We start from the raw sequence: 15,987 nt of genomic DNA, 5'->3' as shown, positions 1-15,987 counted from the left end.
CCCTCCTTCTTTTTTTGGAGCAAAGGCCAATATTCTCTTACCAGTGAAATGCTTTACGGATCAAGCATAGTGCGGAGGTTAAGCTGCGTAACGTTGCCAAACGTCAATAAAATGAAAAGGAAAAAAAAAGAGAGAACGTTAAGAAATATAAAAAATAGACCAAAATTAACCTGCTGTACATAACGTTAATGGATATTTCGTTGAAAGAGCTAGTGAAGGCAGGATCGATGACATGACAGAAGCTGTTAAACTTAAAGGTAGATATTACAAGTCATCGGCCACTAACAGGCTCGAATGCAACTTGCTGTTTATAGTCTGCTTGTTTCTTGTTTCTGTATTATTACGTTTGAAGTTTTCGTTCAAACGCTTCAGGCGTTTTAATTCTCTCTTTTGCTTTAACTTTCAGAGGTTGTTATACACTGATTTTCCTCATTAAGTACAATAAAAAAAATCCTTGAATTCAAAAAATTTCAAACACTGACGACCTAGACAGTAATTGACCCAGTTTTTGATCCAACGTTGACTTAAAAAAACAAATCGTAAAAAAAGCTAAAATAACTTTAAAAAAAAAGACAAGGCATTCGGTAAAACGTCCTCGACAAACACTGACCAATTGTAGCAACCATAACTGAAATAAAAATTCATTTTTTTCAATCATCTGACCAGACAGTTATGCAGTGAATATGGACCAATCTTAGTAACTAATTTGACAAAAAGAAAATCTTGTTACTAAAAGCGATTAACGGAAGAGAAACGCTTGACATTATCCCACGTATTCATCTCAAGGTATGCTACTTCATGAGTATGAAGATATTTTCCTATAGACCTTATCCAATTAAACCAATTTTCTCCAAAGAGGATAAAAGAAATCATTTGTTAATGGGATTTCTTAGTGACCTCAGTTCATCACGTAGCCACAGAAGCTAACGGACACACATACATTCCCTTAAAGAGAGGTGCGACCTCATCCTCTACTTTCTACAAGCCATGGGGTGATAAAATAGCAGCACCATTAACTAGAATTGTTTAATCCTGTAATATGGGCAAAGGGGCAGGTAATAGAACAAAGGTATTAGTTTTTGAAGTTATCACTGTGTGATGCGCTAGGCAAGTTAGACAGTAAATGATAAACATCTTAAAATTGATTTAAGCAGATAAATCACCGTTGCGAATTTTGAAGAGCTCGTCGAGCCGTACAGCTTTGCAAACGTTGAGGAAAGTATTCCGAACGATGCGCATTTTGCAGTGCAAGCTACCAGCAAGGTCAAATCTAATCTGGGAATCTAAGGAAATGTCACGGCTCGTACGTGCTGGTATCCCCGGTATCTGATCAGAAAGCGACGGAGTCTGGAAGTTTTCAACAACAAAAAGAACAGACCTCTACGGGCTGGTGGTGCCAAAGTGTTTGCTGCTTCACTGTCAGCCCATAATTCGTAACATTAAGGAAAGTTAAGGCATAAGAAATCCGCTCTTTCCTTTGGTGTTATTCCATTGCACTGTGTTAGAGTGACTAGCTTCGGTTAAAAACTCACACCAACCTCTTTATCAATCAGATCCAAAACTAGAACAGATCGGGCATTTTCCCGCGCCTGTGACTGTTAAGTGAGCTCATTCCCTAGTCATAAACTACACATCCTTTTCAGTGCACAATAGCAAGCTCAAATGCCTTAGATTAGTGCGCCAAAAAAGTTATTGATAAAAAGCATTCGTAGCCACTACTGTAGAGTAAAAACTGCGTCATGACGATCAGTTATCCGAGAAATACTTCTAGTAAATGCCTCTCTGTGACTTTTGGTTTTGCCATAAGACAAACAATATGCTGTTCTTTTGTATCAGCACAACTCACCGATTTTGTGACCTAAAAAATTAAGATAAAATCTACTCTCCCTGTGCCTTCAAAAATTAACATGGAGTAAAAATTTTCTCGATGGGTGCAGTTGAAGAATTTAACATGTAACTTGAGCCATACATATCTACCAAACGAGCGCCGCCACCTTTTTTTGATTGTACATTGAAGTCAAAATAAGGAAGAAACAATGAAAAAAAAATTTAAAGGAACCTCCTAGGAATCAACTTACTCCTGCTGGCCCCTGTGACGAGATCGTTACTCTAATTCTACTTTTTTAATACACTATGAAATAAGAAATAACAGTAATCAAGCATAGTTCTTATGTAGAATTTCATTACTCAAAAGGGATGCACTCACCAGATTACAGACCTTTCAAAATCTTATTCTGAAGAAACTGGAACAACTGATACAAGTCATTCTTGTTCTGTCCGTCTACCCATATTATTTCTAACACCACAACATCACGTAACAAGTTACTAGCTATCTCGGCACCAGCTCCCACTCGCAAGGTAAACAACAAAAGAGGTCTGGACGCGTTTTCATCCTGATTTGAATCGTTTTTGGCCGAACTCGATGGGTTGTAAGATTCGGGAAGCAGGCTCTCACACGTTTCACCTAAGTCTGTTGCGTCGCTTTTAAATACTGTCCGCACTTTTGTTTCATCCGAAGTGTCTCGTATCGCAACCTCGTCCACACAACCTGATTGAGATTCCGATGTTTTTGCTTCAGGAGAAACTTTTCTGAGGTTCTCCCGCCGTTTTCTCCTCTGATGTGCCCAGGTCATCTCACAAGCGTGACATTGCAAAACAAAGATTCCTTTGGATTTGTCCTCTTTTCCTTCCTCGTGTACAAAGACCTGCAGTTCAGATTTGCAACCAAAGTCGAATTTAACGTTCTAGGCCAAGGGTTCTTTTTGGTCACCTTTTTTCAGTTGTGAACTGTGATACAGTATACAAATGTCAGGCGGTTTTGAGTTCTATCGAATCTTAACATTCGACAATGGCAATGACAATGACAATCTGAACTGTGGTACAGTATACAAATGTAGGGCGGTTTTAAGTTCTATCGAATCTTAACATTCGCATCAAATCAACATTCGAGAACAAATCAGGAAACAGAGACATTCATGTACAGCTGTGGATCGCATTTCTTCTGAACACTGTTTTGATTCAATAAAAACCGGAAAACTTTCCTACTGACCTTCAACTCTATCAGTAATTTCTTTATGTAAAGTCCTATAGCCGTGACTCTGTCTGGTATCTGAGTTTCTGTCTCGCAACTTGCCGACGTGGCCATGAATTCATCAGGAATAACGAATTGAAGGGGTTTGGTCTTTTTGTTTCGTTTGCGACGCTTTGAGGGAATTTCCTGCGAGATGAAAATGGTTGATAAAAAGCTAAAAAATACAAACTATTAATGAAAGCTCGTGAAATTTCCATTTTTACAGCGCAAAGAGGTCGGATCAATCTCTGCGAATTCGGTTTGAATTCCCTTTCATCCCGACCTACACTGCGGGGGCGTGGTTAAGACATTTCAAAGAGGGGAGTCACAGGTATGAATTTCTGCGCTCCTTACATGAGTTGACTTAAGCCGCTTTCTACCCTGTGTATCTGCGGGCTCGTATTCACGTGGGGAGATGGAACGAATAAAAAAAAAATTAATAAAGATTTATGCTGAGAAGATTTCTCGGATTCATGCGTTTTCACCACCTGAATTAAAACGTTTGTTTGTTATCGATAAAAAGAAGGGGGGAGGTTACCGTCACGTTACGATCCCATCCCTCCACTAGCCGCGCCCCCGAAGTGTCCCCTGGCCTCTACGGATTAAACGTCTCATAATTTTGAATACAAGGGTGGGAATCGTGATATACAAGCTTGCCTCTTTCCGAGATTTTTTCTTTTTGGAAGACACTGGACCCTATGACCCCTTAAGAAAGACTAGCTTTTAACCTCTCCTGACAGCATCAGTGTTGAGTCACACATCAAAGGCATATAACTACGTGAATGACCGGCCACTAACGAGGTTCTTAATTATTACAAAAATTCTTTGTCATCACCATAGGGACTGTATTAAGAACAGAGTGGAGAAAATGCATACTGATGTAGGGGTGTAAAGGTTAAAACAAACATTACGACTTCAACACGAACAAAGTGTGTAATTCATGAAGAGTTCTGGTTTTAATCGACAATTGCGCAATGCGGTGCTAGAATTACCCAGGGACACTGGACACCACTTAGTATCCTAGCGACCGATTGCCAGATTCGTCAACACAAGTTGACCGGCTTTATCGATCGCAAATCTTTTTTTTAGCTAAACGCACGGTTGACTAAAAACGTGATGCGCTAAGAGTCATTTTATGCTACCAATCATGAGAATGGTGTCAGTGCTCAAGCCGACTTTTTAGCAATTGGTGACCATTTCTGAACTGACTATGAATGTCATAACACACCTGGACTTTTACATCGGGTAAGAAGGACCAAGCCACACCCCAACGCATCGTGTGTCCCTGGCAAAACTCAGTTGTTATTGTTGTCTTGATCTGAAATCATAAACAAAGTTTGCTTTATACCTGGAAACTAAGTTTGAGAAGATACCTATTTCATAGGTTTGTCATGATTTTTGTCCCAAACAAATCATGACGAACCACAAGTCTGATATTGTGGTGTAGTGAATAACCACTTCCAAGTTCCAAAGTAACCAATTCGCAACCAAATATAACAAAATTGTCAACAGATATGAAATGTCAGTTGAGAAAGTGAAAAAAAGCATAGTTGATAATCAACTTACACCATTTTTGCTAAGACATGCCAGAACAGGAGCAACACTTGACTTCTTTCCAAGCATTGTAGTATACCAGCTAGCAAAAAAAAGAATGTACAACTTACAATTAATCCTTAAATGGCAAATTAAGTGGCAGATAGTTTAAAATCCACTAGGAAGACAATGACCGGTTATTGCAACTGGTCAGCTCAATGCTTAGGTTTGCCACTCTTCTGAAAATTTCTTGTTGTACACCTAACATTGTCATAAAAATTGACACAATAAAGGAGTTGGGAAAAGATGTTTTGTTGTCTTGTCATGAGCATGGGACAGACAAAAAATTTATGAATTCCCTTGAGGAATCAAACCTCAGACCTTTGGATTCTGCATTGTGATGCTCTACCACTGAGCTGCAGAGAATCTACAGAGAGCAAGGCCCATAAGTAAGTTTAAATATGATCTTTCTCTATATCATTACTGAGCTCAAAACTTATCATCTTCTTATTCTATTTACAAAACAATAGAGAATTTATCAACTGAGTGTTGTAAAAACAGAACTAAAGTAATGGCCAAAAGTACAAAGAGAAACTTTGCAAGAAGACAATGAGAACTCAAAGTAAAAACACGCAAACAACACAATGCTTGAGAAAATAAGATCACACTAGTTGCAGTAAGGTCTTACTTTTGCATCTCATTGCTTAAGAATTTTCTATGTTTTGTTTTGTCATCCTATATATTAACTCTTTAACTCCTGTGAGTGACTAGGACAGAATATCTCCATGCTATGTCTATACAATATCATGCAGACAAGTGAAGAGAATAAAGAAAAATATCAATTATGGGATTACTAATTGATCCAATACCAAATTCTCCAAACTAACACAATGAGAATCATTTAGCAGACAGTAAAGAGAATTACTACAGAGATCCTGGGAGTTAAAGGATTAATACTCTTCATTACCTTAACTTAATATTAATTATTTTACAATAAATATATGTATCACTCAGAGAATGGTATTAGTTCTCCAGCCCTTCTTCTCTTTATTTATTCTTTCAGCAAATGTATTCCTCTTATACATTTTTACAATGGCATAAATACGTAAATAAATCAATAAAATGCGACACAAGTAATTTTGATTAATTTTGATGCTTATTGAATCAAAATGGATGTAACCGTTAGAGTATTATCTACATTCAATTTAAAATTCTCCAACCCTTCAACAATAATATTATAGTTTTAATGCCCATTTCATACATTCAAATGTTTGCCACCTATGGTAATCCAATCTAAGCTTAGTCCCCTGAACGACTATATGTTCAGTAGTGTTCATAGCTGCAAGGATCTCTTATATTTGTTTCTTCACTGCAGTGCACATATATGATCTTTGTATATATCTACATTCATTATTCATCACTTGGATGGTTTATTTAGGCCCAACATATTGACCAGCTCCCTGTTGGCTTGTTAGCTCAGTTGGTAGAGCACTGCACCTCTGCAATACCAACATCTAAAGGACATGAAGGCTGCCATTTCAATGTATACCAGTATTTTGTAAAATATGTCAGCAAAATTTTGTAAGATGTGAATAATAAACCTGATAGACTTTCTCCAAATAATTTACCTCTGAATACAAAAAGCAACCACAATCTCATTACAGTGAGCTTGATAGCCTCACAATTAACATAACATGGTAACTATTTACAGTATATAGTAATGACATAACTTAGCGAACACAAAATGTATTACCTTACCTAAAATGTCCCTTCAGAAGCAAACTATCGTTGATGATTCCTCTGACAAATTCTACCTCACCCCCTCCAGTCACAATTTCAGTTTCTGCTCCAGTACATATCCCACTAGGCTGGGGACGTTTTCCACTGCGTGTATTGCCATAAGATGCCTCAAATTCACTGATGAAGAAAGGTGGATTGCACATACAGAAATCAAACTCTTTTATCTCCTCATCTTCTAAAGGTATTTTTAGAAAACTGCCTTGGGTTACTTGTTTCACTGCAATAAGAGGATAACAAATATTAAACACCGTTACCTTGACACAACTCTCAAGAAAATTCTATGCAAAGTTGTACTCATAATAGTGGGATTCTATGGGTCATTGGAGAATATTTGTATTTGCGACATATTTGGAGTCCCAGTGGTAGCCAGTGTCAGGACTGAGGAGGGTACTTCTGCCCCCTATGAAGAGTGAAACTGGAAGTTGTAGGCAGAGCCTAAAGTTTAAGCCTTTAACTCCCATGAGTGACCAAGACAGAATTTCTCCTTACGATATTAATACAATTTCAAGTAGACAGTGATGAGAAAAAAGAAAAATATCAATTAGGGAATTATTGGTTGATCCAATACCAAATTCTCCAAATTAACATCAAAAGAACTGTATGGTAGACAGTAAGGAGAATTACTAATGAGATCTGGGGAGTTAAAGGGTTGAAGGAATTTCAGTCAGGAGAACTAGAGTATTTCCATTTTCCTTCACTTCCACTTATCATCTTCCAAGAAAAACCAAAAAAACTTTCCACATTAAAGCTGATCAGGTAGTAAACCTCTTTTGTAAATAACAACCTACCAATCAATCAATCAATCAATCAAATCCTTTATTTTAAAATGATAATTGTTAAAGCTGTAAAGCTTGTGGGGTCGTTTAAGCATACTCTCTATTTTTTTCATATTCATATAAATTAACCCTTTAACTCCCAAGATCTGATTGTTAAATCTCTCCTCCAGCTGCTACACATTTCCATGTAAATTAGTTATGAGAATTTGGTTTTCAATCAAGATAATATCTTGTACTTGATAAGTTGGGCTAATCTCACCACCTGATTGTTGGATAATGCATGGATACTATTGGGAGATGTTACATGTCAATCACTTCTAGGAGTTAAAGGATTAACCTTTCTGCCAGAGAACAAATTAAAGAATTTCCATGCAAAAGCAAGACCATGAAGGCTTTGTTTGCTTACACATGAAATATCATATCATATATCATATCTATAGATGCAATATTTTGTCCTACCTTCTATGTTCCCTTCAAGGCCATTACATTTCACATTTTCCTTTGCAAAAGAAACTGACAATTCATCCACCTCAGTTGCCAGGAAATGCCAGTTGTTAAGTTTAGCTCCCAGCAAAGCATAAATACAGGAAGCCCCTGAGCCTGATAAACAAAAGTATACCCTACAACTCTGGAAGTGATTTACATGTAACTTCTTCCTATAACATCCATATATTAATCAGTAAACAGGTGATGCAAATACTTCAACTTATCCAGTAGAATGTGTTGTCTTGATCCAACACCAAATTCTTGTAACTTAAGTTTGTAAGGAAATGAGTGGCAGGGGGAGGAGAGAATTGACAACCAGATATTGGCAGTTAAAGGGACAAACATCTTTTTTTGACACTAAAACCTAAAATACAAAAATTATGTGAGCAACAAACAATAAACAGATCCAAAATCCCAACGAATGTCCTCTCATTTTACTGTTGCATAAAAACATAATTGGGAAACATTTCAGTATAACCCCATAATATTCTAAAACAAAGCCATAATCTCAATAGTTATCTCTTGTTTACTATTATAATGTTGTTTCTTTTATCCAAAACTGTATACATAACCTTTTTACCCCTAAGATCTCATTAATAATTTTCTTTACTGTTGGTCATACTTTTCTAGTAATGGTGGTTTGGAGAATTTGGTTTGAGATCAACTAATAAATGCACTAATTGATATTTTTCTTTATTCTCATCACTTGCCTGCTTGCTATTGTATTGATATAGGGAAGGAAGAATTTTGTTTTGGTCACTCATGGGAGTTAAAAAAGGAGAATGAAGTATGGGGTTGTGCGTAAAAGTTCCTGAAGACTATATCAAAGTCGTTTTTTGATAAAGCCATACTAAAGAACACTTCAAAGTCAACATCCAGTGCACTAAACATTTTCCAAAGTAAGCTTTTAGTAAACATTTTGCCTATGCATTCCTAAAATATTCATGCTTTGGATCTCTGTCAGAATCTGAGCAACTGGCACACCAACCCCAACCCTAACCCAACGTGAGCCCTAAGTTGTTATTAGTTGACTGTTGTTGAGTTGAGGGTAGGGTACCAAATGAACGCATTGATTATCAGCTGTTACGAAGATTGCGTAACACCAATTTTGTGTGAAGTCTCGGTAAAATTACTGAACCAATCTTGAAAGTGAAATTTCGTTCATCCCTCTTATATTAGAGCTTATATAAGTACTTAAATTAACACACACTCAGAATATCGAACGCTTCAAGCCTTACCAATGTCAAAACCACGCACAACTGCGCGACGTTGGGCGTCTGGAACACAGGCGAGTAAATCCTCAATCCAGAGGATGTAGTTAAGACGCAAAGGAACGGTAGGTATCAGTCGATCCAAAGGAATGCTGAGTTTTAAACCAAAATCACTCTCTAGCAACGCACAGGTCAAAGCGCGCAGTGATTCTGGATCTTTGAAGTTTATACTGAATTCCCCAGCTTTGTTCTCCTTTACAAATTTACGAAAGTACTCAAATTTATCGGCAAGAACCCTGAAGTCAGGAGGGGAATTTTTGTAAGGGTTTCTTGGGTGCATGTGATCATTAAAGCCCATGCTTAGTCAATACATTTAGGCTATCAGGTCAAAGCATTACAGAATGTTGAACCATTTTCGTTTATCGCCACCTCACCGCTGAGACTTAACATTAGTTCCCAGATTTCTCGGTTGCAGAAATCTAACGGTTAAAACGGTTGATTGAGCATGGGCTCTAATGATCACATGCACAGGGTCCCAGGAACCTCTGGTAATGTGCTAAATCGTCACTGTTGGGACGCCTCAAAAATGTTCCTGAAATTAATTCATAAACGACCACACCATGATCAATTTTCCATAATAGATTTCATCACCACATGAAGAGGCTCACCGTGGGAAGTTCCCTAGAAAAAAGCAAACCTCGTTCGCTGGAATTCTAATTTGAAATGTTTTCTTATTTATCGCATTGTTCAGTACTCTGGGACACACCTTGTCACGTATATGGACTCGATCGTTTAGAGTGTGTAAGATCCATGGAGCTGAGAACCAAACCTGTCTGCGCCAAATGAGGGAGTGTCCCCCTTCGTGAAAGGGAGAACCACTTGATCAGTTTGTGTTCTGAAATATGAAAGAGAAACAAAAGTTAAAGATCCGAAGAAGAGTTTTGACTCTTTGAAATCAAATGATGTTGATGTGTCGTTTGTATTTGCTCACGGACGAATTCCAGGATTCTCTCCTGACTGATCCCCACACGGGATAATCCAAAATTGGCATACATCCGAAGTTTTTAAACCTATAAAAATAAAGAAGCTGAACTCAGCTGACACTCCTTTAGTCAGATCTGGAGACCAAGATTGAGTGTTTTTTTTAGACCCAACACCTATATTAAGCGTATTAAAAATCGTATTTAGTTTACGGTGTTATGCGATGTGCAGTGCACCAAATCCAGATGTAGCAGATGTTACTTCCCCCCTCCCCACAATAGGGCTCCGTAGTTATGTTCTTGTCATTCCTTCTCATTGGCAGTTAACTGGCAGTCAATTTCCTATAGTCCCTCTGTAAACTCTGTTGGCGACGACTGATCCCCTTCCGTTTCCTCTTATAACCTGAAAATGGCCTAACGCACCATATAGCCTCTATTGCTCAGTGCTAGAGCGTCAGAGAGCGGAATTCGAAAGTCTATAGTTCTACTCCTCCAGTGGACTCAGAATTTATTTCCTTGTCCCACGCTCGAGAAAAGACCAAACAACATAATTCTTAACGAGGTCCTTCTCTTCTTTTTCATCAGGTGATGCCTTCTTCGGGGCTTCATACTTGCCACTCAACGGTGGAAGAGGCTGCCAAAAAGGTGAAAAGTTTAATAATTTGAAAAATCAATGACTTGGATTAGATTTCTGAAAATAGGTGAAATCAGCAAGGCTTCGCAGCTCGCTATAAGTGTCCTCAAGTCAGCCAACAAGAAAACAGATTGTGGACAAACACTAAGCCGAGATACCAAAGCACTAGTAGGTGTATTGACAATGATGCAAAGTCAAATTTTCATATTTTAGGCAACCAGTAACACACTGATACATCTTTAGAAAGCCACAAAGATTAAAAAAGAAGGTTAGGCTTTTTTATCCAACCACTCTTTGCAGTAGTGTTGTTAACGTCGATCTAGACAAACAACTGAGGAATCAACACGTACCTACCCCTCCCTTAACCCACCAACAGGCAACTGATAGCAAACTAAGGTTAATGTCGGGTTAGGGGAGGGGTGGGTGGGCAATTGGTTAGATACGGACATTGGTTCCAATTTCGTTTTCCTTGCACAAATCCCACGTTTTCGGTTCTGACATTCCCTTGTATTTTCACGTCAATCTTTTATTTTTTTCTTTGGGAGTAGATTTCCAGCACTTTAGCGGAAATATTTACTTCCATTACGCCGGAGGACCTTCAGATGTCCTGAACGATTATGGGTGTGGTCAGAATGGCAGGGAGAGATCAAGAAACCAAGGACTGTGATGGCTGCGGAAACACTGCAGTAAAAGTACATAACTATCATGTTTTTTTCGGTGTGATCCCTTAACGCAAAGATTACATTCAGGGTCAAGTGAATAGTTGTTGTGTTTCCTCAGCATGAAGCGATGAAGAATACACTACTCCCCCCCTGAATGAGATGCTGATCCATTGCAAGGTTACCCTCCCCTCCAGCATTTGATCAGGCTCCCCTGACAATTATTCACTTTACTCCGATGATAAATTCCGCTCAGGTTGTCGAAACGTCAGTCACCACTACCGACAAAAGTCCTTCTCAGAACTACACTCACCCGGACGATCAAATTACACTATTACACGTAATTTTTTTTTAGAATGAAACGATGAAATTGACAGATACGACAACTGAATTACTGAGATATGCTCTTGGTGACATTGAAGAGTTTTTTTCTGCAGAGTTAGAGGAATCATCGACGAGTATAACGGCATGTCTCGAGAATGTTCTTCAATCGACTTCGAGATCGAATAGTGAAAGCGGATATTCCAAGGAAAACACCATAACTCTCACTGAGAAGGTATGAAAGGGAAAACTTCAACCGGGTATCCTAAGTAGTTCAAGATTGCAATCATTTTGCGTAGCCGAGCTTTGTGATTGTTCTAGAAAATTCGCACCATCATTTTGATTGATCATTTGCAATCATTTTCCCACACTTCAGGACCTTTAGGCACTTTGCTGGATTTTGATTTGTCTAGAAAACTCGCGCCTTACTTTTTACCAAAAAATCTCCACGTGACTCCTATTGTCCTGCGCCTAAGGCATAACGCTCGCTTTTGCTCCAGCTGAGACAAACGCGAAGTGCACCATGGTCGCAATGGAAAAAGGATAGAAAAGTTAGTGAGCAACAACATTAGTTTTCATCAATTTTTGAGCCGTATTTAAGCGCCACTTGAAGTCTTTGGCTATTCTACTCAATCACCATACATCTGCATTTGTTCCTGATAGCGTAACAGTCACTAATGACTTCATCTTATCCTACTACTTCCCGCTCAAGTCTCACAACAGTTACTCCGATAGGAAAATACGAGGTCAGTTTACTATTCGTAGTACAACAACAAATGAAGAGATATCAGTTTCATATCATAGCGTATCATTGCACAAACTATCCTGCGAAAACCCTAGGCACACAGATGACCATCATGTTACTTATAATCCGTACTAATTCCATGATCGACGAATAGAAACACTGGTGTTTGTGATCGAATAACAAGGTAGAAGAGTATTACTGCATTGGAAACTTCAGTAAAAGAAGAATATTTATCTATCGGCCATAGTTTTTTTGTGAAAAAAAAGCCTTTCTGTAAGAATCTGAGAGATAAATATTTATTAAGAAATACTTCATCTGAACTCTTTTCCGCTGCCTCGTTTGTCATGGCGTCAAAAACTATGCTCTCTACTATCTCATTGTCACATTTTCCCTGTAAAAATTCGCCGATTCCTCGTGTAAGCTAATAACGAGCTTAAGATCCGACGACGGCAGACATCTGGGACGGCAAGCGGAAGTGAAGTTACCGCCAGAATTACTTCCGGCTGCCGTTGTTGTGAGGTTTCCCGCCGTAGCGGCCTCGTCTGTGACGTGAAGGAGGCCATTTTGCCGTCGCGGCTAAAACGTGAGTAAACTTTTGCAAAATAACGCCGTTTGAACTTACTTTGAGCGAAAATTGTTGGCAATTTTGACCGTTTATTGTTATGAGAGGATGTCTGTGAAATAGCCAAGCAAAAATAAACTATTTGTTCGAGGAAATTTTAACTTTATTCGTTTGCCTTTCTCATAAACAGTTCGTTACTAGTATTGGCTCAATGTCAAGAAAGAAAGCAACCCAGTAAGTTTAATAATTTCTTTATTTCAATTAAAAATTCGTAGACTTCTTCGTGCATAAATTGATGGCCATGATATTATTCCATTTGTCTTTTCTCGAGTTCAACAACAAGGATCATCTGAGAACGTTTTTATAATCAACAGTTTCGGTGATGTTTTTTCAGCCGTAAAGAAACGTCCTAGATTAAGCGTGAAAAATTTGCTGTCGGAAATTGGTTAAACATTTATCATAATGATAAGTTTATACCTGTATTATGCTGCTTTGCATACATGTCCATGTTGTGATTCAAATTTTTCCAGTGTCAATTTAAAAAGTTTTAAACCATTTTTCATTCTTTATTCTCTTTTTATTGTTATTATCCTTTTTCTCGCATCTATTACCATAACCTGAGACAAAGGGAAACAAAAACTTAACGTGGTTCGAGCATTTTTAAACCCGCAAACAAAAATTTTAACCACAACACACATAAACAAGACTGCTCTGATTTACTTTGGAGAGTTCTTAACTGACAGACTTAGTCTTAGCAGACTCACCAGGATTTTTAAATATCCATATTATATTTTCTTAAAATGTAGATCTAACATGGAATGAACAGATGATCATGACCACTCTCTCTGTCAAGAAATTCTGGCTCTAGAACCCTTTAAAGCTAAAAAGGGAAGTATCGCAAGAGGGCAGATCTGGGAAAAAATTGCCAGTAATCTCAACTCCTTGAAAATTCCAAGATTTAAAGTTAACAAGCGCTCAGTGAGAGAGCGTTACACACTACTCATTGAAAAATAAAAGAAAAAGTTACAAGAAGAGAAAAAGGCTAGTGGCATTGAGACTGACATGAATGATGTTGAGAAAGCTTTGGAGGAAATACTGGAAAAGGAGGCTGATGCTGAAAATAGTCTGGAAGTTGACAAGAAAAAAGAGGATAGTGCCAAAGCTGTCGAGATGCGGAATAGAGCAATGGAGAGCATGCGTTCAACACAGAAAAGGAAGGATGGTGATGAATTCGAGGATGTAGAGAATGCACAACCTAAGCGAAAAGTCACAAGGAGGAGTGGTGGGGACACAGTGGCGTATCTGCGTGAGAAGAATGATATGGTTCAGAAATGGAAAGCTGAAGAGTTGGAATTGCACATGCAGCGCCTGGACATAGAGAGAAGAAAGCAAGATGAGTCTCAAAAGCAACATCAAGAAATGATGCAAATGATGGCCCAGCAAGTCCAGCAGCAACAGAATCAAATGCAACAGTTTCAGCAGATGTTTGTTGCCATGCAACAACAGCAGTCACAAATCATTTTGAGACTTTTAGAAAAGCATTGAGTAACTGAATACGTTAAATGCTGTTGTTTTGTTCAAATTTTATGGCCTTTTGACTACGTTTTTGTATGATTAGAGAGGATTGATATGGGGGTGGGGGGAGGGTCTGTTGCAGTTTTGGAACATTCTCTGTGCATATTTTGGGAAGCTCCCCATTCTCCTCTGCTCTCACCCTGGTGTTATTATACCTTGTACCCTCTGAAATGGATTCTGAACCCTTCTTACATTAATTATAGTTGTTGTTATACATCAGTTGACCTGACTACAAATACTAAAGAATAAATACCAAAACTTTAAACAGTAGTTTATTGGCAGGTTGCAGACATACACTGTTACATCTTATTGACTAGTTGTGTATTTCACATGAATTTATTATTGAAACTTGAAATGAATAATTTCCATTACCTACTGGCCCATACATGTTGGCTATCATACCACAGGGCAATGCAACAGATTGGTATTTCAATCCGTGGACTCTTTTGTGTCCGTTGTACACAATTCCTTGGTTTTCTTGTGGTCGGCAAATGGGTCTTACTGTACCATCTATGAAGCCAAAGCAATTCGGCAGGGGACTTCCTTTCCTTTGTATGGCATCAGCATATCTCTGAAGTAGAGGGGGGCTCATTAAGGTGTGGTTCCATGCTGTCAGACGGTGATGATGTAAGCTGTACACAGTTTCCATTACATAATTAGTGATCATACAAATTTCTGGTACTGGGCGGCCAAAACGATGGATTAGGTCACTGTACCTACAAGGGTACGCCAATCTTCTTAACAAAAGACAAAGGCCTTCAATTCCATCGCATACAGTCCCTTGTTCACATCGATACGAATCAGGCAGCCCCATTACGTCTGCGAGAATTGGTATGTCCCTTTTTCGGAAACGAAATTCTGCCAAGCACTCACTTTCACCGAGTCCTTCCAGGTCAAAATCTTCGTAATTCTGGTAAGGATAATCGAAATTCTTTGAAATGTTGGCATCATACAACAGTAAAAATTCATCTTCTGAAATGTCACCATCATCGAAACTTGCGATCAACAATTCACAAGCCTTTCTAAAGGTAGCCATCGCTTTTCCTAAACTTCGAAGAGGAAAGCCACTACAGCCGCCGTCGCGCGCGCTATCTTAAGGCTATTTTTCGCGCCATTGGAACGGCGACCTTTCCCCAAGCCCCCTCGACCAAGTCTGCCGTCCTAGGTGTCTGCCGTCGTCGGATCTTAAGCTCGTTAATAGCAATATAAGGCACATATGTGAAAGTCAGTGTGTGTACACCCTTGAACGTTGAACATATATGAAGTCGAAGGAACAGTTTTGGTCTCGGTCCGCATTGTTGTTAACAAAATGAACACATAACGGTTAAAAAGATGAAACGTGTGGACCACGTGCAAAGCTGTCAATTGTTTCTCGAATAATGCGCGTGTTAAATATTCCATAGTGACATCTCATTTACATCTACAGCTACATCTTACATCTACTTTTATTAAGTTGGTAAATTCTGTTTTAGACATCACACCAACTAACTCGTGCGCAAAGTGAAAAGACTATATGGAGGCTTGAAACTATATTAAGAACGATTGTGATCAAGAAACGGGCAAGGAATATTCCACAATAGTGCAAATAATCGTGAAAGAGAATCGCGGAAAAGCGATTGCGTGACGCTCGGTAAG

The 15,987-nt window shown here is 38.6% G+C and overlaps 2 protein-coding genes and 1 pseudogene across 13 annotated transcripts in view; 1 reads left to right on the top strand and 2 right to left on the bottom strand.

The window, feature by feature from the left end:
• The window catches only part of LOC131787762 (RNA N6-adenosine-methyltransferase mettl16), a 48,664-nt gene extending 39,365 nt beyond the window's left edge, over positions 1 to 9,299 (bottom strand). For 6 of the 12 annotated variants that reach the window (XM_066162097.1, XM_066162099.1, XM_066162101.1 and 3 more), the window contains exons 1-7: positions 8,904 to 9,299; positions 7,639 to 7,779; positions 6,362 to 6,620; positions 4,637 to 4,706; positions 4,299 to 4,388; positions 3,050 to 3,217; positions 2,219 to 2,705 (exon numbers count right to left, since the gene is read on the bottom strand). In XM_066162097.1, coding sequence (XP_066018194.1) covers positions 2,219 to 2,705; positions 3,050 to 3,217; positions 4,299 to 4,388; positions 4,637 to 4,706; positions 6,362 to 6,620; positions 7,639 to 7,779; positions 8,904 to 9,234 — 1,546 coding nt within the window. In that variant the 5' untranslated portion in view covers positions 9,235 to 9,299. Of the gene's footprint in view, positions 1 to 41; positions 84 to 2,206; positions 2,706 to 3,049; positions 3,218 to 4,298; positions 4,389 to 4,636; positions 4,707 to 6,361; positions 6,621 to 7,638; positions 7,780 to 8,903 lie in introns of all 12 variants that reach the window. The other 6 variants (XM_066162102.1, XM_059104839.2, XM_066162104.1 and 3 more) reach the window with 3 other exon arrangements.
• A 4,291-nt stretch (positions 9,300 to 13,590) lies between these two features.
• LOC131770606 (uncharacterized) lies at positions 13,591 to 14,635 on the top strand (annotated as a pseudogene).
• A 30-nt stretch (positions 14,636 to 14,665) lies between these two features.
• LOC136279206 (uncharacterized) lies at positions 14,666 to 15,987 on the bottom strand. Its single transcript, XM_066162800.1, has one exon. The coding sequence runs from the start codon at positions 15,386 to 15,388 to the stop codon at positions 14,666 to 14,668; it is 723 nt and encodes a 240-aa protein (XP_066018897.1). The 5' UTR covers positions 15,389 to 15,987.

This window comes from Pocillopora verrucosa, chromosome 2 (assembly GCF_036669915.1).
Source record: "Pocillopora verrucosa isolate sample1 chromosome 2, ASM3666991v2, whole genome shotgun sequence".
Classification (NCBI taxonomy): Eukaryota; Metazoa; Cnidaria; class Anthozoa; order Scleractinia; family Pocilloporidae; genus Pocillopora; species Pocillopora verrucosa.
The sequence above is the reverse complement of the archived record's forward strand: the minus strand, read 5'-3'. Positions and strand labels throughout refer to the sequence as shown.